This window comes from Myxine glutinosa, chromosome 3, assembly GCF_964187855.1.
Source record: "Myxine glutinosa chromosome 3, kmMyxGlut1.1, whole genome shotgun sequence".
NCBI lineage: Eukaryota > Metazoa > Chordata > Myxini > Myxiniformes > Myxinidae > Myxine > Myxine glutinosa.
The window spans coordinates 218,500,212-218,522,970 of record NC_136263.1 but is presented as its reverse complement, the minus strand read 5'-3'; the positions used below and the strand labels follow the sequence as shown (position 1 = coordinate 218,522,970).

Sequence of the window (22,759 nt, the reverse complement as noted above, 5' to 3'; positions counted from 1 at the left end):
GGAACGATAATGGCGAACCAAAACCGCACGTTGAGGACGTCGCAGCCGTCCGGGATTGAGGCGAGTGATGTAGACGGCCCTCTTTCTCCCCAATCTCAAGGTTCCACAACCCCTTTTTGCAGAATAATCGGAATAACAATCCTCATCTTGGGGAGAGGATATACGTCCTCCAGCACACCCTTGGACAGCAGCACAAGCCTCAACACGGGCACACCACCAAAATCCTCTCAGGGCCTCTCAAACCTTATTTCTCTAACCCTTGCTTCATGCTCGCCCTGCCCATGTCATTGGGGTGCCTCACTCCGGGATTGGAGGGGGGGGGGGGGGGGCCTGCCGGTCCTGTCCGCCGCCCATCGATCCATTGTAGCTCGCCTCTCCTAGGCAGGTCTTTGCCTTTTCGTGTCCATTGAAGCGTGAATAACTTGGCTGGGAGATGTCACACTTGCCCGGCTGATGCTATAAATGTTAGGAATGGCCACAGGGGGTATTATGAACAGGGGAAATTATCCTTAATCCCTACTACTAATTAACACGGTATCATATTGATTTGGAAGTGGGGTGGGATAATCAATAAGCTTCAACACTTTTCCATAAGTTTTAACACTTTCCCACCTCAATTCTGCTGGGGTCAGCTGCAGTAAGTTTTTTTGCCCAAGTCCTTCATAAATCCTCTGTCTATGCCTTACGTTTGACTGAAGGTGTCACAAGAATGTGGAATTTATTTGTGTAAATGTTTTTATGACACTCAGGCCCCACTCCCATGCGTAGCACAGGTATTTCGAGTATTTTGTATACAACTAGAACGACAGTCTTCGACGTCACGACGTCGACTGATATGCGTCCGCCCACATTATTACATCATTATAATACTTGCACTATGTTTGCTTTAAATCCATTCAGCTGTTTTCAAGTTATCACATTTTTACCTGACATGATTTCTGACCTTTGACATCTTGACCCCAAAATGTAATCAGTTCATGTTTACATCATTATACATATCTGTACCAAGTTTGAATTGGACCACTTCAGCCGTTCTCAAGTTATAGACCTATTACAGAATTTGACCTTTGACCTCTTGACTCCAAATTCTAATCAGTTAAACTTTACATCATCATAATACCTGTACCAATTTTGAATTAGATCACTTCAGCCGTTCTCAAGTTATCGACCTATAAAGGACTTTGACATTTGACCTTTGACCACTTGGCCCTACATTATAATCAGTTAATCTTTACATCATTATACATACCTGTACCAAGTTTGAATTTGATTACTTCAGCTGTTCTCAAGTTATAGACCTATTAGGACTTTGACCTTTGAACTTTGCCCCCAAAATCTAATCAGTTAATCTTTACATAATTATACATGTGTACCAAGTTTGAATTGGATAACTTCAGCCGTTCTAAAGTTATAGACATATTACAGACTTTGACCTTTGACCTCTTGACCCCGAAATCTAATCAGTTCGTCCTTACATCATTCTACATAACTGTACCAAATTTGGTCAGAATCCCATCACTGGTTCACAAGTTATCGCTGCAACAGGATTTTTGCCTACCATGACCTCTGACCTTTGGCCTTTGACCTCATGATCCCAAAATCTAATCAGTTCATCTTTACCTCATTATACATACCTGCACCAAGTTTGACGAAGATCCCTTCAGCCGTTCTTAAGTTATCGCGGTAACAGAAACCGATCACGGATGGACGGACGGACGGACAACTTGACTTCGTCGACTGAGCCATTAACAACTCGAATTTACATGTGGTGTGGAGGAGTGGCAAGGTGGTGTGTGGGTAGGCTTCTTTTGGGGAGGGATGATTAAGAAGTTGTCCAATTTACTTTTGATAATCTTATTTAATTATTTATTTATTTTGGCATTTTTCAAAGTTTGAGAACTTTGATAATTTTTATTTTTATTAATTATTTTGATATTAATATTTTCACCAATCTTTTACTCATCTGGAACAAAGTTCAGGGGAGCTTATGCGATGGCACGTCGTCAGTCCGTCTATCCATCCGTCCGTCCGTCAACACTTGCAACTTCTTCTCTGAAACCGCTGAAGGGATTGTGATCAAACTTGGCACAAATGAAATATGTTGTGTTGTGACTAAAGTTTGTTCACGGCATGAAGAAAAAATAGGGGACGAAGGGGGTTTACCGGGGTAAAAGTTGATCCAGGTTTGACCCCCCAAAATAGGAATTTGCTTTTTCCTCTGAAACTACAAACACTATCTCGATGAAACTTGACCACAACCTTCATCCTCCATGATGTACCGAAGTTTGTTCACGGCACTAAGAAAATCAAAGTCTAAGGCAGTCTGCGGGGGGTCAAAGTGGGTCCAGGTTTGACAGGTATTTGCTTTCTTCTCCGAAACTACACACGCAATTTCGATGAAACTTCACCAAGACCTTCATCGCCCGTGATGTACCAATGTTTGTTGAAGGCATTAGAAAAATTGGAGTCTGGGGGAACTGTGGGAGGGGGGGGGGGGGGGGGGGGGAAGGGTGGCTGCCCCCCAGAATAGGTATTTTTTTGTTTGTTTAAAGTCTTATGATTATGTTCGTATGATTCCACATGCTGCTCTGTCTTCGAGCAACCATTGAAATTGGTTTAAAATACCTTTAGTCAGTTGAGTATACTGTTTATTCTACCAGGTGAGCGCCAGGGGTATTGCCCCTATGTTTCAATTTGACCCTGAACACTCATTCTCATACTACTCACGGCTCACAATTGTAGTTAAGAAAGAGGGAGTTTGAATGAACGCAGTGTACTAGCAGGATTTGTGTATTCTTATCAGCATTTGTCTTCACAAGAAACTTGCAAAATTTCAGCTACATGGCGGTAGCTTTAAATATGCATAAATATACTTGTAACCACTTTCTAACTGACTTATTTTCATTTCAACCTTTGCTCTCTCTGGTTTAAGAACTGCACTGGTAAAGAAAAGGTGTCGCTGTTCGGCTTCAGGGTGGTTCTACATCCTTTGCTCATAGTCAGGTCTTCGCCCAAGACCAAGCAAGAGGTTTGGGTTGTTTATTGGCGAGTTTGCGCGGTTTTTTTTCCTTCATGAAAATGCCACATACTTGCCTGATGTGTCAGCTGGGGGTAATCGATCAACCAGGTGGTGAGGGAAGAAACCCAGACGTGACGTCTTGCAATCTGTGGTCGATACACCTGTCAGGGGTCTTCTTGTCCCCTCCCAGCTATGGCATCCTTGGCCTTTGTCAAAACAGCTCCTTTAACTTTGCTCTGATTATCAAACCTTGCATTTCATTTTTGATTCTGGAGAATACCGAACTTTTCACAAGTGAAATCCACAGGCATCCCAAATTTCGCTACATGTTATAAAACCTAGATTACTTGCATTTGAAGGAGGAATCGCAACTTCTTCTTCTTCTTTTTTTTTGCAAGTAATTTTTCCGCTGTTGGCATGAATCTCTCCTTTGTTCTGCCACACCGATCGTTCTTTTCTCGAGCTTTAACCTTTTCATCGCCAATGTGACTCGGTAGGGACTGCGATTAATGTCTTTTGGTTGAAAATTTTGACGTTGACCAGGTTTTAACCATTTCCAAGCGAGCTGTGATTAAATTAGGAAGAAAAAAAATAATGCATCTGTGCAACCCGTCCCCTTCAAATGGAGATCATGCAATTTTGAAATGAAAAAAAAAAATGTAAATCGGAATTACCAAATGACCTTTTTCTTTTTGACCCTTATTTGATCTTAAACTTTGAAAGGTTGCTGCTATGCAGGCTGGCAACTGGCGGAGCATTTACATGGGCCAAGTCGATTCCTCATTATTGTCGAGAGCAGGCTAATCAATGCGTGGATGTAATCGACCCCATCTATTAACCAGAACAAGCTGCGTAGTTTGGCTGGATCATTACCACTCACTGAAAACATTTTTAATTGAAGATGAACTTACAGGTTCTGCTTTGAGTAACCATTTATTTTGCCATAATGAATGGTTGGGAAAGACAGGTGGTCTCTCAAAGCAGATGAAGGAAGTTGTAAAATACATGCTCAAAATGTTGGCGTGTTTTTTCGAAACATACTGATTGGAATTGGAAAATTTATTACAAATTCATGGATTTGATGAATTATTAATTCGAACGATGAAATTTGTCATACTTTTGGTTGGATTTCCTTTTATTTCTAAGAGGTAAAGCCTCCAAGCTTCCTTTTTGTCACATTTTTATTCATCGTGAGCCTCGTCTGTCGAGCCAAGATGTCCATGATTCTTTACCCAGATGGTGACGATTGTCTTTTTTGCTCGGGGACTGACTGGTCCGTGGCGGGGGCGATCGGGGTACTACACAAATATTCCAGAGCATCTTTGCCTGGTGTGTCATGGCGAAACCATCAAATCAGCACGAGCAGCCTTTACCTCGTTGGATCGATCCCAGAACTTTCTGTGGTATCGGCTTATATTGAATGCAATCATTGCATACCAAATTGCCCTGGCGATAAAGAAAATGGGAATGAAAACTGCATTGGTAAAAAGTGGATTTCATTGCAGACTTTTGCTAATTTTACTCATTCATCTCTTCTCAAGCCGAAGCTATGAAGATGTTTGCTTCACGCTGAAGTCTCAGTTATTTCCCAATACGTTTACAATGATTTGTATGTACGGTAAACTTTTCTTTAAAAAAAATCAAAATTGAGAACAAGAAAGAAAAAAAAATACGATAAAGGTAGTAATTCGAATCAAAATTGTTTACCGTCATATTTTCGTTTTTTTGAGTAATAATAAAATGAAACATAACGACAAATTTCTGCATCATTGCTGAAACTGGCATTTCGCCTGGCACATGTACCCTTTCTTGCCCCATCCCTGGAACCCTTTCCCCGACCCACACTTTCTTGCTGACTGCCCATGCTTGTCCTCGGCCAGACGCGGCCATGACGGACTCACCAGCGGATGTTTTGGACAAACAGAAATGTCTGAATGCTTTGGCAGCGGTTCGTCACACCAAATGGTTTCAGGTTCGCCCTTAATCCCTCCCACCCCCCGCCCTCCTTGTCTAAACCCCCCATTCCCGGCCCATTATTCACCCACAGTCTCGCCTCTCTAGGCCTTTCATCGCCCTCCTCCCCTTGCAATTTTGCTCCCCCACCATTGTCCTCCCCAACACCCCTTCACTCTGCATCGTTCTTCCATGTCCACTGCCACTCCCATACATATTGCCTCTCAGCACATAATAACTGTCATCTCCCATTGTTTCAAGTTTGGGAAACAGTATTTTTTTCAACTTTTGTGTTAAACTATGGTCAAAGGGAAATTATGATTTATTGGCACAGCTGCACTGCAGAAACAAAGAGGAATCAATCCCATAAAAGCCATGAAATTGTAGAAAAAATAGCTGAAATTTTCATGTTTCATTCTAAAGCAGAACTGGAAAGCATCTGAAAATGCAAAGCTCGTCTGTACCTGCTTTGCATTTGGACTTCTTCCGCATGCTAAACACGACAAAAACAGCTTCAAAAATACCAAAAATTTGACGATTTTAGGTGACCATGTTCTTTTTTCTTCTTACATCCATGTGACCATGTTCTTTTGACATCAAAAACAATAGGCTTCAATGACCCAATATGCAAACCCTGCTCAAATTACAAGTCAATCAGATGGAAATTGATGATTTTGTGGCTTTGACCTTTGACCTTTTTACCTCAAAACAATCGGCTTCTAGTATTTTATTAATTAACCAACTCAGTGACCCGATATGCAAACCCTGTTCAAATTTCAAGTCAATCGGATGAAAAATGACGATTTCATGCAACCTTGACCTTTGAGCTTTTGATGTAAGAAGAAAATCAGCTTCTGGATTTTCATTGGTGAACTAATTCAGTGAGTCGATATGCAGATTCTTAAAATTTCAGTGCCAATTGCATGAAAAGTGACGATTTTATGTGACTTTGACCTTTTGACCAAATGAATAATTTGTCTTTGACATAATCACATAATAAAGCTTTCTTGAAAATTTGATGACAAAAGCTCAAATGGTTAAAGTCATGGCCCAGACAGTCACATAGACAGACACACACATCCATACACACACAGAAGTGATTGCAAAAACCCTGGCTCCCACTGTTCGGGGGACGGGCTAATTATTCTGCCTCAGAGAAATCCCAAAAAAGGAAAATAGAGGTATCGTTTCTGATGTTGAGAATTTCAAAATGGCAGGCAGGCTTACCATTATCTATTGATGTTGTGAGTCGGGCAAAAATGTTGGTTCAGGGACACTCCCCCAGAGCCCCTCCTCCTCTCCCACAACCCCTCCCCCACAGCCCCTGCCCCACTGCCCCTCCCCCAACACCCTCCCCGAACGTCGCTGGTACATCATATTCTTTCCCTCTCCAATCTTAACATATTCACACCTCCCATTAATACCTTTAATAATTAGCAGAGGGATATTGACAGACTAAACTCATACAGTGAACCAACAAATATTTGTTCTATTTTAGGGAATAACTTAATTTTCTTATAACATGCATCACCATCGAGTATATTAACAAACAATATGGTGGAACTTGGTTCTTGGTTTAAATATCGTTGATGAACAGAGATGAAATTATAAACCTCTCTCAATGTTCTGCTCTGAGAGCCTCCTGAACCACAAATCATCTTAAGATTGTCGTAGATTATTTTTCATTGATTTCTTGGAATCCATTAAATCTGTTTAAACCCCTCAGTCTGTATGCTTTATATACACTTGTCTTGCTTTTCTTCAATAAGTCTTTTTTGATATCCACCACATTCATTATGTTTTCCCATTTAAATACCAAGGCTGTGATTTTCTCCACTCTTTTGCTTGGTTATTTATTGGTTCTATCATTTATGTACCAGTAAAAAAGGTGGTGGTAGCCTGTTAACCGCCCCCCCCCCCCCAACCTATTAATTCTTATGTATATCTAAACTCTTATATATATCGACTCTGCTCACCTTTACTCTTTCATTCCTCTTTTCTCCCGCCTCTGGAACAAACCCCCTCACTCTCTTCAATCCCACTCCTAACTCCAGGTCTTTAAAACAGCTGTTCACCACCATCTCTTATCTTCCCCCATCCAAACCTTGATCTTTTCTACCCCCGTTAATTCACCCCAGATCCACTTTTTTGAAATACCAACTTCTTTCCTGGAAGTCCTAGCAATGTCCATGTGTTTTGTACCTCCCCAACCCCCCCCTTCCCATGCCTCCTCCCTCCCACAGATCTCCCAATGACCTTGTTCTCTACTGTTGTACTTGTGTGCTTCCCTCTCTCTCTCCATCTTGTCTCCCGCTCCCTTTGTCATATGTTTTATGTGTCAGTTTGTTTTTTTGTGATTAATGTTAGCTCTTACATGAACCTCAAACATAAACATATATGCATATCTTGAAACAAACAAAAATAAACAAAAAAAAAACATAAACAAACATAAGCATGCAAATCGTGTATGTATATCTTAGCTCTTATATATATCTTAATTCATATATTTCTTAACTCTCACTTATCCTTTAAATATCTATATCTCCATATGGGAGGCTGTCAATTCCATTTTCTAAAATAAACCTCTTATCATCAAAAGCCCCCAATGCATTCTTATTTACCTCCTCTGAATATAATTGATGTTTATAACTTCTTATTGTATTCATTTTCTATACTCTTCTTTCTTAAAGGTTAAACAATTGTAATCATGTTCAAAGTTTATTGCTTCTTTGAATACATTTTTCTTTACCCCCTTTAACTTTTTATCACTCTTTTTCAATATTGTCATCAATATATTTATAAGAATAAGCCTTTGCTCTCAATCCCACAAATTCACTCATTATCTTTCCACCCATTTCATCTTTTAAACTTTCCAATAACCTTTTTATTCTTTGTAGAGAATAGTTTATCTGATTTATAATTGCTTGCATCATAGATATCAATATCCTGAGAAATATCCTCATAAAATTCCCCTTTTAAGGCCATTTTCCCTGCTAGAGCGGGGGTTAACCTTGTGAGCCCCATGTCAATCATCATGGTTCCCTTTTTGAGGCAATGTTTTTATGGCTGGATACTCTTCCTGACGCCAACCTTTTAGTCGCCTCTTACGACACGCATGGATACGGTGTACCTATTCTAAACCGGGGCACACACCGGCACATTCATCCCAGCAAGCTGGTACTCAATTTGCCGACCTCTGAAGGATGACAGGCTGAGTCAACCCCCCTGTCGTTAATTCCGGATTCTAACTCAGCATCCGAGGATCCCAAGCCAGAGAAATATCCTCATAAATATCTTCCATATTGATTTTCAAAATAACTACTGTCTGTATCCATATGAAGTAGATTAACTCCATCCACATATGTCTTCTTTTAGTTGTTTAAGTAATCATACATTAACAACTTTGACAAGTCAAGAATTGTTGTTCATATAAATAGGTTTATCCATTTCAATACTCTCTTTAGTCATATGAATAGCACAAAAGTTCTTTGAAAACTTGGTTTAGTAATTAATTTTGATGCTTGTTTCCAAGATGTAGCAATTCTTATGTTTTTTTCTATTCCTAACATTTTCCATTCTTTCCAAATACAGCATTATTCATTAATTTTAAAAAGTCTTTCTCAAAATCTGTTTTTGCTTTTGTTCTCCTTTTCGTATTATAATCAATATTATAATGACTTTGTCTAAACTTCAAATTCTCTGAATTTTCTTTACACTCAAACCAGCAGATAAATACAACACAACAACATGCATTTTAAAGGCCATTTTCCCTACGAGAGCGGGGGTTAGCCTTGCGGTCCCCATGACAATCTTCTCCATTTTGCCCTATTTTCTGCATCTCTCCGTGTTAACCCCCTTGCCCGCATTTCTTCTTCCACCATCTTTAGCCAAGTCTTTCTCGGTCTTCCCCGTCCTCTACTTCCTTCTACATTCATTTCCATCACTCTTCTCAACTAGTCACTTTCATCCTTCCTCAACACATGACCAAACCATCTCAACCTGTTCCTCTTCACAGCATCAATCACAGGCTCTATTCCCATCATCTTTCGCAATTCATCATTTGTCTTCCTCTCTCTCAACGATACTCCGCACATCCATCGAACCATTCGCATTTCCACCCTTTCCAACCTTCGTTGCTGCTCTACGTTCATTACCCATGTCTCGCTCCCATAAATCCAGCAGATAAATATTGTCTTAAATTCCTTTGATGTAAAATATATATATATATTTTTATCATATAATGTAGTAAGTAGCTTTTTCTGTTGGTTTCTTTATAGTAAGAAATGATTGTTGATAACTGAACCATTTTTTTCTTGGTTTTTGTTATCAGGAGCATATGGCAGGTCTTTATGCTTGTTTTGGAGTTCTTCTGGATATTTCAAATGAACCACAAAATAATACCAACTTCTTTTTTGTCTAATTCTTTTTGAGAAGAGATCATGATGTTTTGTAAAACTTTTTCATAACCTTTCTCTTTTACCCATTTAAGTTTTCCATAAGGTAAAGATTGAGACATAGCCAATCCATACAAATTGTTAGCATCATAATACATCAAGTAAGAACTTTTCAAAAATCATAATACATCAATAATCTTTTTTAACATCATAGTTAGGAAGATATTAATTGTTTGCTTCAGCATCTTTATTTGAACAGACGTGTGATATTCCACCTCTTTTAGCTTTCTCTATCATCAAAAGAATGCCTATATCACCTATTAATTGCCCTCGCCTGAGGAGAGGGTGTTGCATTTGAGTCCGTTTGTTTGTCTGTTTGTTTGTCCGCATAGAATAAATATGATTTTCTCTGCAACCGTTGGTCCGATTGACAGAAAATTTTCACCACAGGTGCAACTCCACCTGTATAATTTTTTAAATGAGAATTATGACGTCATAGATCACGTGGTATGGGTACCATCTGAGAAAACCCGAAAAACGTTGCACCTCCATATCTCCGAAAGCGCTACATAGAAAAAATTGAGACGTGGCTCATTGTGTCTATGGGCCTGTGGGCCTATGTGTCTATGGGCCTATGTGGGACAGGGCCTTCTCCATCGCTGCTCCCACCCTCTGGAACTCACTACCTCACACCATCAGAGACTCCTCCTCACTCACCACATTCAAAACATCACTCAAGACCCACCTGTTCAACACTGCATTTAACATTTAACCCACAGCATTTAACCCCTGACTATCTCTTCTCCTTCTCCTTCCTTTTGCTTTGATTAATTAATTTACCTATTGATTTTTGTCTTTTTGCACTTGTTTTTTGTACACTGTCAAAGCGTCTTTGGGCTTCTTGAAAAGCGCTATATAAAATAAATGTATTATTATTATTATTATTATTGTAAAGAACTCTCCATTGGGAATAAAATATGTTAATGATGATGTCATAGGTGCCTCCATTATGACATCATAATTCAACAAGTACAAAACTTCAACCAATCAAGATGAAATTTCTTGAGCGTCATCTCGGGATAAAGTGGTGGAGAAAAAAAAAATGATGACATCATCGGTCATGGGTTCAGCCGCCATCTTGGAAAAACCGAAAAAGTTTGCACCTCTATATCTCCAAAAGCGCTGCATAGAAAAAATTGAGACATGGCTCATTGTAAAGAACTCTCCATGTGGAATAACATATGTTAATGATGATGTCATATCCCTGGTGTTGGGCTAGCGGCTAGGGTGCCGGCTTAGGATACCAAGGATCCTGGGTTCGAATCCCGGTCGATCGCTGAATTAACGCCAGGGGGGTTGACTCAGCCTGTCATCCTTCCGAGGTCGGCTAATTGAGTACCAGTTCACTGGTAATTCCCTGTTTGTCGTTAAAGGCGGCAAAAAGGGTTGGCGTCAGGAAGGGCATCCGGCCGTAAAACATTGCTTCAAATAGGGGACTGAAAAACAACAACAACCACGGTTCCCGAAAAAGGCCAACCCCCGCTTTGCGGGGAAAAATGGCCTCTAAAGGTGGTTATAATGATGATGTCATAGGTGCCTCCATTATGACGTCATAATTCCACAAGTACAAAACATCATCTGATCTAAGATGAAATTTCTTGAGCATCATCTCGGGATAAATTGGTGGAGATAAAAAATGATTATGTCATCGGTCACGTGGTTTGGCCGCCATATTTGTTTTCACACAAAAGCTTAAAAAACCACTGAAAACACGTCCTAGCGAGGGTCTGCAATCTCTGATTGCTCTTTCTAGTTATAATGGTTGTTGTGTCATTTTTTGTGTCATTTTCACCCCTCAGCCCAAATTGGGCTAAGGGGTATTGTCGTCACGGGCGTCGTGCGAGCGTCCGGGCGTCCATCAACTTTGGGTTTCCGTCAATTTCAAGGAGAACGGCTTGTCCGATGAAATCCATTTTTGCAGTGTGTGTTGGGGTTGAGTAGAGGAAGGTTCCTTTCGAAAATGGGCACGCTGCGATTTTCAATATGGCCGCCACGGCAGCCATCCGGGCATCCGTCAACTTTTGGTTTCCGTCAATTTCGAGCAGAACGGCTTTTCCGATTAAATCCATTTTTGCACGGTGTGTTGGGGTTGAGTAGTGGAAGGTTCATTTCGAAAATGGGCGCTCTGCGATTTTCAATATGGCCGCCACGGCAGCCATCTTGAAATTGGTTTCCGTCAATTTCGAGCAGATTGGCTTGTCTGATTAAATTCATTTTTGCAGTGTGTTTTGGGGTTTGGTATAGGAAGGTTCCTTTCGAAAATGGGCACGCTGCGATTTTCAATATGGCCACCATGGTAGCCATCTTGAAATTGGTTTCCGTCAAGTTCGAGCAGAACGGCTTGTCCAATTAAATCCATGTTTGCAGTGTGTGTTGGGGTTGTGTAGAGGAAGGTGCCTTTCGAAAATGGGCGTGCTGCGATTTTCAATATGGCCGCCACGGCAGCCATCTTGAAATTGGTTTCCACCCATTTTGAGCAGAACGGCTTGTTCGATTAAATCCATGTTTGCAGTGTGTGTTGGGGTTGAGTCGAGGAAGGTTCATGGGTGCGCTGCGATTTTCAATATGGCCGCCACGGCAGCCATCTTGAAATTGGTTTCCGTCAATTTCAAGCAGAACGGCTTGTCCGATTAAATCCATTTTTGCAGTGTGTGTTGTGGTTGAGTAGAGGAAGGTTCCTTTCGAAAATTGGCACGTGCGATTTTCAATATGGCCGCCACGGCAGCCATCTTGAAATTGGTTTCCACCATGCATGGGCTGAGGGGTTACGCCCGCTTTGCGGTGCTATTTTTAACATAGCACTCCAAGCCAATCCTGGGGCTGTGTAATAGTGAGCAGGGTCTAATCCATAGATATTATGACAGACTGTTCTAAAAGCTTATAAAAGGACCATACATCATACATCCATACATCAGCTTATAAAAGGACATCAGTTTTAAGATACAGATCATGATATTCTCCAAGTTTCTTTATATTAAACCTCTTCCAAACATTTTGTGCTTGTGTCGAATCTTTATTAGTTATATAGTTTTTATTTAACTCATTGTAGAAAGACAACTTAAAGGGAAGTTGGGTTTCTTTAAACCTTTCAAATGAGTTCATATAATCATGAGGATATATTCAATTCCCTTTTGTGATAGATGTCTTCTTGATTGAGAAATGTGATTTGAGAATTGTAAAGTTTTTAATATGTGATACCGAGTCAGAAAATGGACTTGATATAAACTTGAATGCGTCAAGAAATCTGATATGAGTTATGGGAGATGTAGGGATTGTTTTTATGAATGAGATGTGTTTCTAGTTTGTCTTAAGAATGGCTGAAATGTCTCCACTGGTTTTACTCAATTAATTTATAAAAAAGATATTTGTCATATTGAGCGTTGTTCTGAATAAAAACTGGAATGAAAGAGGGAAGTTTAATATTAAGATTACAACTTTGATGACCTCTACCTGTTATATGACAATGGACTCTTACCTTTGTACCTTCACTAATTTCCTCCTCACAAATATGACAGATATTGTTTTTTCCTCCTCTCTGTTAAGGACATTGGCTTATCGTTTCCCATTGTACCAGATAATTGAATACAGTATTTTTCCAGTCGTTTTACAAACTAACCAAAGGCATCTTCTCCTCTATAAAGTTCTAACTTGTTGTATTCATCATCACAGATGATTTGATATTATAACAGAAACCACAAGGAGTATGTTTTTGGTATTTATTTGTGTATGATTGTTTAGGATTTGGAGAAACAGTATTTATGTTTTCAAGGATGCTTTCAAAATCAGTGTACATCACAGATGGATGTTTTGTGGCTTTGTTTAAATCTTTGAATGATATGTTTGAACCTACTTTTGGCATATTAATTGCAGTTGATTTATGATTTCTCCAATATTGTGAATGTTGGTTTAATCGTTCTTTCATATAAAAGAAGTTGAGACATCGCTTCCAGGGATATGTTTTATTAGTTCCATTGACTACTTGTGAAGTGGTTGATCTTCATACATTTTTGACGTGAGGACAATGTGCTTTTTCTTCCGAAGCAAAGAAGAGTAGATCAATGTGTCTTTCATCATTTTTATAGATGTTTGAAATTTTAATATTTAAATTTTGTTTTTATCTGTTAACCCATATACATTATGATTAATGGATAGATTATTAATTTTCTCAAATTTAAGAATACAAATGACATTGGGAACTTTAAATCTTTAACATTTAGTGTATTCTCATATTTCTTTTAATGAGATACTCTTTCAGGCTTCCATTGTGGGGGATGTAGGTGAGCAAGAACAGACCATATGAAACATTTATCATTATTTTGAATATTAACAATCGCCTTTATAAGCTTTATCTCTTTTGGTACATCAATGTAGCAAGAAGCATTAATAAAGTCTGATTTTAAGATGTGTACATCCAAAAAGATTATTTTTTCAATAAGAAATCCACTACCTACCACAGTATGTTCAACATTTAATTCTTGTTTATGGAGTTCATAATAAACATCACAAACTAAGAAATCTTGGAATGATGTGATAAAGTGAGGGTTTGTTCTCATATGTATAACGATTGTATATGTAAGGGAATGTATAAGGATTATACAATCGCAAAAAAATAGTTTTACCATGGCAATTCCCTTTAGAGGTATATTTCGATTTTGTGATTATGGTAAAGTTCTGTTTGGACTTAAAATTAGATTTCAACTACAAAGGAATGTTAATGAAAATAGATTTCTTTTTGTCACTGCTCATGCTTTAAGTGATAATAATAAATTTGTTATTAGTGAGATGTGTTGGTATATTAGTGAATATACACCACCGGTCAAAAGTTTGAGAACACCTCATTTTTTCCAGTTTTTATTGAAATTTACGCAGTTTAATGTCTCAATGTACTCTGAAATTAAGCACAGAACAAATAAACAATTGGAGATAAAAAAGAAATCATAGAATCATTTTGTTTAACAAAATTGAATTTTAATTTTTGACTCAGCAAAGTAGCCACATTTTGCAGATATAACCGCCGAACACACTCGTGGCATTCTTTCTACAATGGAAATCAAATATTGTTCAGGAAGTTCTTCCCAACACTGTTGCAGAAGTTCCCACAAATGTGTTGCACTTGTTGGTTGCTTTGCTTTCACCCTTCTGTCCAGTTCATCCCAAACCAGCTCAATGGGGTTTAAGTGTGGAGACTGTGCTGGCCATTCCATGATTTGAAGCCTACCGTCTTGTTCTTTTCCTCGAAGGTAGTTGTGACATTGCCTGGAGGTGTGTTTAGGGTCATTATCTTGCTGTAGGATGAACCCCTGACCAACGAGGCGTATACCAGAGGGTATGGCGCTGTAAAATGCTGTGGTAGCCCTTTTGGTTCAGGGTGCCAGTCACTCTGTGCAAGTTGCCGACTCTGGATCCAGCAAAAGAGCCCCAGACCATCACGCTTCCTCGTCCATGTTTGACAGTTGGTGTCACACACTGAGGAACCATCCTTTCGCCTACTCGACTGCGTACAAAAACCAAGCGTGATGAACCAAAGATTTCAAATTGTGATTCATCGGTCCATAAGACCTTCTTTCAGTGTTCAGTAGTCCACTGGCGGTGCGTCATGGCCCAGGCAAGCCTCTTTTTCTTATTTTGCCATCTTTGGAATGGCTTTCTTACTGCCACTCGACCTGTCAAACCTGCAGCTCAAAGTCTTCTCTTCACAGTTGAACCTGAGACTTGCTTGCTTCGACCAGTGTTAAGCTGTGCTTGAAGCTGTTGTCCTGTGAGTCGCCTATCACGCAAGCTGTTGACTCTCAGAAACTTGTCTTCTGATTCTGTTGTGGCTTTGGGTCTGCCAGACCTCTTCCTGTCAGAGTTTCCTCCAGTTTCCAATATACTACTTCCTGCAGTGCAATATTGTCCAAACAGGTAGGTGGTCTTTCTGTCTTCTACCGACTCCTCTCCGGCCTTGCTCCCCCAGCTCTCTCTGTGCTCTGTCCCCCAAATATTCCTACAGGTCGCACAAGATCTGCCAGCCACCCTCTGATGGTTAAACTGCCGAAATCTCGGCTCTCTGCTCACCTTCACTCTTTCATTCCTCTTTTCTCCCGCCTCTGGAACAAACTCCCACACTCACTTCAATCACACTCCTCCCTCCAGGTCTTCAAAACAGCTGTTCACCACCATCTCTTATCTTCCCCCATCCAAAACCTTGATCTTTTCTACCCCCACTAATTCACCCCAGATCCACCTTGTTTGAAATTCCAACTTCTTTCCTGGAAGTCTTGGCAGTGTCCATATGTTTTATACCTCTCCCACCCCCCCCCCTTCCCATGCCTCCCCTCCCAAAGCCCTCTCCCTCCCACAGTTCTCTCGATGTCTCCATGTCTCTCGGTCCCTGCTCTCAAATGTTGTGTTTGTGTCCTTCCCCCTCTCTCCCCATCTTGTCTACTGCTCCCGATGTTATTTGTTTTGTGTGTCTGTTTGTCTTTCTGTGTGATTAATGTTCGCTCTTTCACGAGCCTCGATCTTGTATACAAAAAAAAAAAAAAAAAAAAAAAAAAAAAAATGCTTCAGAGGGTGTAAAAACAGTCTGTGCCAATACTGCTTTTATACAGACAGGGGGTTTGTAATCAAGTAATGAGCAGAGGTTGGGACACCTGTAGGAATTGTTTGCATCAACTTTCAAGGCTTAATTTACTTACATTGCTGCAGAACAGCTTTAAGTTGTTAACCCATTACTTGTTCCCTGAAGAAGCCCTTTATTTTTTTACAATATAACTGTGCAATTTACATTATTTTCCCGTTTTTGCTAACCTAAACATTTTTTTTTCACCTCGAGCAGTTTACTGCTTACCTTTGTACCATTTCAGGTTATTCACTGGACATTAAACTGCATAAATTTCAATAAAAACTGGAAAAATTGAGGTGTTCTAAAACTTTTGACCAGTCGTGTACTCCTAATCTTAAAACGGAAGAGGTGTTGAATAAAAGACTTAACTCAAAGAAACCACTAAATGTATAATACTTTAAAAGAAGATGTCAACACACTAAACTGAACCAAACTACCTGCACACGGAATTTGGGTGTTCTGAAAGGAAAACCATGAAATCGATGGCTCATTTTAAAGAAAACAGATGGAGATAATGCTACTGATAAGAATAATGCGTTGATTGATAATGCTAAGGTAAAACAACTTCACGTTTCTCTGGATGGAACATTTTACCCGCGAGATTGATTGGGAAAAACATGATTATGCCGAAGTGGGCATGTCTTACCAAAAGGTGTGTGAAAGCAACGGTAATAAAGATCCCATTTTCGGATATGGTTACGTTTAAAAAAAAACTTTCTAGAATCTACTCAATAGACCTGAGTTCTCAAAAGGAAACCATAATGTTCAATCGAAGAGGTACTTCCCTATACAGTGCATTCAGAAAGTATTCAGACCACCTTCACTTTTTTCACATTTTGTTATGTTGCAGCCTCATGCTGAAATCGTTTAAATTCATTTTTTCCCTCATCAATCTACACTCAATACCCCAAAATGACAAAGAGAAAACAGGATTTTAGAAAGTTTTGCAAATTTATTAAAAATAAAAAACTGAAATATCACATTAACGTAAGTATTCATACCCTTTGCTATGACACTTGAAATTTACCTCAGGTGCCTCCCATTTCTGTTGATCATCTTTGAGATGTTTCTACACGTTGATTGGAGTCCACCTGTGGTAAATTCAATTGATTGGACATGATTTGGAAAGGCACTTCCTGCAAAGGACTGCAAGGACTTCCAGGAAAGAAGTTGGAATTTCAAAAAGTGTATCTGGGGTGAATTAGCGGGGGTAGAAAAGATCAAGGTTTTGGATGGGGAAAGATAAGAGATGGTGGTGAACAGCTGTTTAAAGACCTGGAGGGGGGAGTGGGATTGGAGGGAGTGGGGGAGTTTGTTCCAGAGGCGGGAGAAAAGGGGAATGATAGAGTGAAGGTGAGCAGAGAGCCTAGATTTTGGCAGTTTAACCAAAAGACGGTTACAGGCAGATCTTGTGCGACCTGAAGGAATATTGGGGGGACCGATCACAGAGAGAGCTGGGGGAGCAAGGCCAGAGAGGAGTCGGTAGAAGACAAAGACCACCAACCTGCCTGCGGTGAGTGAGTGAAAGGCCCTCGGAGTTAGCTTCATCGCAGGAGATTCCAATGATTCTGAACGCTTTGGTTTCAACAGCGTGAAGCCGAGCTAGGTGTGAGGCAGGAGCACTGGCCCAGAGGGGGGAACAGTATTACATTGAGCTGCGGATGATGGCCTTGTATGTGGTGAGGAGCTCAGGTGTGCCAAGGAAGGACTTCGCACGGCGGAGGATGCCCAGTCGGCAACTGGCTTTGGAGGCCAGCTTGGAAATGTGGTTTTCGCAAGAAAGATCATGGCAGATAGTGAGACCCAAAAGCTTGAGCGACAGAACTTCTTGGAGAGGATTGTTGAGAAAGTAGATGGGAGGGTTTTCCAGTCGGTCTTTTCGGAGAGGCATAGTAAGAGTGTGAGATTTGTCAGGATTGAAAGACATGTTCCACTTGTTTGACCAGTCTGTTATTTTGTCCAGGTCTGCAGAGAGTGAGGAGGCTGCAGACTGCCGATCTGAGGGATGAGGAATGGAACGGCAGAGAGTTGAGTCATCAGCAAAGAGATAGAGAGGATTTTCCAGAGAGTCGGAGAGATCATTGATGAAGACCAGAAATAGCACAGGGCCCACAACAATACCTTGGGGAACTCCAGCCAGAACAGGAAGGGGAGATGAGAGAAATCCATTCTTGGCCACACGTTGCATACGACCAGAGAGGTCCACAAGTCCACAAGTCCACAAGTCATGAGTGGAGATTTCCATGGATACCATAGGAGGAGAGTTCGGTGAGCATAGCTGGGTGCCAGACCGTATTGAAGGCACGTGATATGTCAAGTGAGACAGCTCTGATTTCCTGTTTGGCATTGAGGACCTCCATCCATTGTTGAGACAGCAGAAGCAACATGTCCAGAGTAGAATGACCTGGTCTGAATCCAAATTGATGTTCAGAGATCAAGCCATTGGAGAAGAGGAAGGATTTGATATCCGAAGAAATGATGGATCCATGACTTTGCTGATTATTGGAAGCAGGCTGATTGGTCTGTAGTTGCAAGGATCTGTTTTTGCACCTTTTTTGTGTAAAGCGGTAATGTTTGCTGATTTCCAAGATGCTGGCAGATGACCTTGAGCAAAGGAGAGTGTGAAAAGAACAGAGAGAGGGTGAAATCGAGTGGCAGAGCAGGATTTTAGGACCTGTGGGCTGATGCCGTCTGGTCCAGTTGCAGAATCAGCATCGAGGTTTGACAAAAACTCCTCCACCTTGTCAGGAGAGAAGGACACATCGTCCAGGAGCATTTTTTTGTTCGACTGGGAAAGCTGGGAACATAGAGAGATGGGTTTGGGACACAATATTTTGAGGCAAACACAGAGTTGAGGCATTCGGCTTTGTCATGTGCGGTATCAACTGTGTAGCCATTTGAGGTAAGGGAGGGGATGGAGGGGTAGCAAACACCAGAAACTGATTTGACCAGACGCCACCAGGATTTTGGAGGAAGGAGACAGGTTTGAGAGTTCAATCTTGAGTGTGGAGAGATAGTGCTTCCTGGCACTCCTGAGGGTAGACACACACTTGTTCTGAGCTTGGTGGAAGGAACTGAGATTGCCTTCTGTTGAATTTGCCTTCCAAGAGGCAAAGGCAAGTTGTTTCAGGGCAACTGCCTCACCACAAGATTCAGTGTACCATGGACAGTAGGAAGGGTAAGACAACTGAACTGGGGTATTGTTAATACCCCAGTTCAGTATATGTTAATACTGAACTGGGGTATATGTTAACTGGGGTATATGTTAATCAAATCAACCTTGATAAACTATTATTTTCTCTTCAAAATCGAAAGCCTTGTATAAAAAAAAAAAAAAAAAGATTTAATTAAATTAAAATTAAAATTAAAATTTTATTAAATTAAAATTAAATTAATTAAAATTAAAATTTAAAAATTAAAAAAAATTAAAAAATGATTAACGATAATACAATTCAGAGAAAAGGAGCAGTAAGAATTGATGTTTTACGCATGAGAGAGCAGGTGAAAACCTTAAAAGAATACTGGCTCACTTAAAATTAAAATGACAAAACCTATGTTAAAGAAATATTCAACAAGGGAGACGAATGGAGGATTTTTCCATTTCTAATTCCTTTATTTGCTGGTGTATGTGTGATGGGAGCTGTTACGGATTTGTCACTTCCGTTGTGGTTTTCATCCACTGTAAACATTGTTGGTTCCTTGTACTATTATTGTTGTCGTTTAAGGGAAATAGAGATTACTATTTTCAAAAGGTAAAAAAGTTAATGTTTTAAATGAAACCGGAACCGGACGACGACGAAGAGGAAGAGGAGGAAGAGAAGGTGGAGCGAGTGAGTCGGACAAGAAGCCTAGCTGCTTCGAGGTCTGGAGCGAACGTTGGCGAACGAGGGTCACGAGTGAACTTTGGGTCCTGGGAAAGGGATTCCTGCGACAGAGTTGTTATCGCTGTGACAGATAAACCTGCGTGACAGGTTTTGCGGTTGATTCCGAAGAGAATCATCGGAGTGCCGTTACGCCTCGAGAACGGGCCGTCGGCCATTTTACCTCGCGCAGGATTTGCGCATCGCTCAAGGTTTGTCACCTCGCATCAACCATTTTCACCACATCTAGACGTTAACCTGGTGTGTGTGTAACGTGGCTTTTGAGTGGGAAATCTGCGGTTCGCCGATTGGGAGCCGTGGAACGTCCATACCCGAAGGTTTGATTTCTCAGTCGCCTGGAGGGCACCTTTACGCATCTTTGGCAGCGTGACTGTCACTCAATCGAACGGGATTCTGGTCTCGATTAGACATCGTTCTGACGATCACTGGAGCGGATCGACTTTGGCTTGATGCCGGAATAGAGACATTGGGAATGTTCTTGTTTCACTCACTTGGAGCACAGTGAGTTATATTGTACGAACTGATGGTACCATCATAGGAAAATGATATATTGGTTGTACAATTGATTACTATTGTTATTGTACTGTTATTCTTGTGTGACCTTAATACAATACTTGTTTGTTGGTAACAATTGGTGTGGTTTCACCATTGATCTTTGACATACAGAATAACACATCTTTCTGCCGTGACTCCTCTCGGGACTTGGAGGTACACCGTGACCGGCGTTTGGGGAGGAGCACGTAACAGAAATTGCAAGGCCTCATCCGGGATTAAATTCCCTAACATCCTCGTCCGGGATATAATTCCCTAACATTCCCAAAATTCCCAAATTTGGAATTTCCTGACTCCCAAATTTTTTCTAAAAATTTATAAATTTTTGTGTGAAGGTTAACAGGTGCTAACTAATAGTCACCATGGTGTTTGAAGCAGAGAAGTTTGTGGCGTCCCCTAATGAGGCACAGTTCCAGGCGTTTAAAAAATCGGAACTCCTGATATTGGCCAAATATTTTAACTTGGAGGTCCGAGTTAATATGAAGAAAGCAGAGATGCAGACATTGGTGGTAGAATCTCTGGTGGGACAAGGAACATGGAAAGAGGTAGCCTTGGATTGGTTACCCGAGGAAAAAGAAAATGTGGAGCTCCGGAAAATGGAGATGCAACTGCAGAGGCAGGAAAGGTTAAAAGCAGAGGAAAGGAAAGCAGAAAAGGAAAGAGCAGAACAGGATCGAGAATTCGAGGAAAGAAGAGCAGAACAGGAACGAGAACTCGAGGAGAGAAGAGAAGAGGAAAGGAGAGCTGAAGAAGAAAGAAGAGCAGAGGAAAGGAGAGCCGAAAGGGAGTTAAAAGAACGTGACATGGAGTATCAGAAGGAACTTAAACTCAAGGAGCTGGAATTGCTGGGAGAACGGAGAGACGTAGTGTAATGAAATCGTCATCCAAATTACGACACTGATGTTATTCGCCTCATGGCCGCTACGCGACCCTTTCTCGGTTCCTATATATATATCAGCGCGGACAGGCGATGTAGATCCATCACCACGATGTAACCCTAGCGATGTACCTTTAGAGCTTCTCTGGGCTTCCCATAGAAAGGTAACGTGTCTGCAATATGTATCAAAGCTTTTATAGTCATACAGCCTGTCCGCACCTGTATTCACCTGTATGTATTATTAATACCATGTTTATTGGTTTCTCTCTAGATGATGTTGAGAACGAATTACGATTAAACCTACTTTGGGTTGCTGTTGTATCTTGATTTTCACAACACTTAATCGTAATTCCTCTCCTGACATCGCTCCTGCACTGCTCGCCTCGGAGAAGAATGCCCAGCGGAGGACCCGTCGAGCTAGCTCCAGCAACGGAGCTCCGACTACTCTCGCTGCCGGCCTGCCTCGAAAGACGGGACGTCGCAAGCCTTTTCGCGGGACCGCGTCGTCAAAAAGCGACCTGCTCTCATGAGACCCGAACGCCAGAGCAGGCGTGACGGACTCCGGCTCGATGCCTGGAGCACGATGCTACTGGGCAACGTCCTGCGGCTGAAACCCCGTCGGAACGACGGACCCGCTTGGAGCCGCCGGCCTACCCGTCCGATCGCAGCTCGGAAGCGCTAACGGCTCCGTCCGAGGGATTCATCCTAGATATGCGTGCCTCGGCCCGAGTTGAGATTCCCACGCGAGTGATCACGTCTCCCATGTCGGCCATGCCTCCACACGGCCGGCACACTCCGACCACTCGCTACTCGGTGGAACCATCACCTCCGCACGAATCGCGCACTGCTCGTCGGAATCACGCCGTCACGACCGGCTCACTCCGACCGCTCGCTACTCAGTGGCCCATCTCCTCGGCGCGAAGCGCGCACTGCTCGTCGGAATCACGCCGTCACGACCGGCTCACTCCGACCACTCGATACTCGGTGGAACCACCTCCTCCACGCGAATCGTCGTGCACTGCACCCATCGCGTGCCAATACTCTGGGAGGCCCGCGATCCCATCCTGCTTCCGAGCACCTCCTCGCCGCGAATCCGAACGTTGCTACGCGTGGATCAAAAGAAGCCACACGTGGCGACGTGTGGCACGTTCCAAAACCCATCGCGGCCCTCTCTGCGGCCCAACACCGGCGATTCCTATCGCCGATCGACGGAACCCCTCTTACGCGCGAGTCACGCGCCGCACCGTCGCTGGATGGAATCACTACAATGCACGACGCGCCAGTTGCGTGCGCCGCATCTTCGCTGGATGAACCCCTTTGCATGCGGTTCCTCTCGCGGGCCCTACTCTGTGAGGCCGGCGATTCTGATCGCGGCCGTCGCAGTCCCACCTGCATGTGGCTACTTCCCGAGGCCGA

At 41.7% G+C, this 22,759-nt stretch overlaps 1 protein-coding gene across 3 annotated transcripts in view; it reads left to right on the top strand.

Annotated features, from left to right (window-relative positions):
- LOC137422863 (uncharacterized) overlaps nt 1-22,759 on the top strand; it is a 635,168-nt gene that overhangs the window by 57,258 nt on the left and 555,151 nt on the right. For all 3 annotated transcript variants that reach the window (XM_078774996.1, XM_078774997.1, XM_078774998.1), the window contains exon 7: nt 4,900-4,991. In XM_078774996.1, the coding sequence (XP_078631122.1) occupies nt 4,900-4,991 (92 nt within the window). The remainder of the gene's footprint in view (nt 1-4,899; nt 4,992-22,759) is intronic.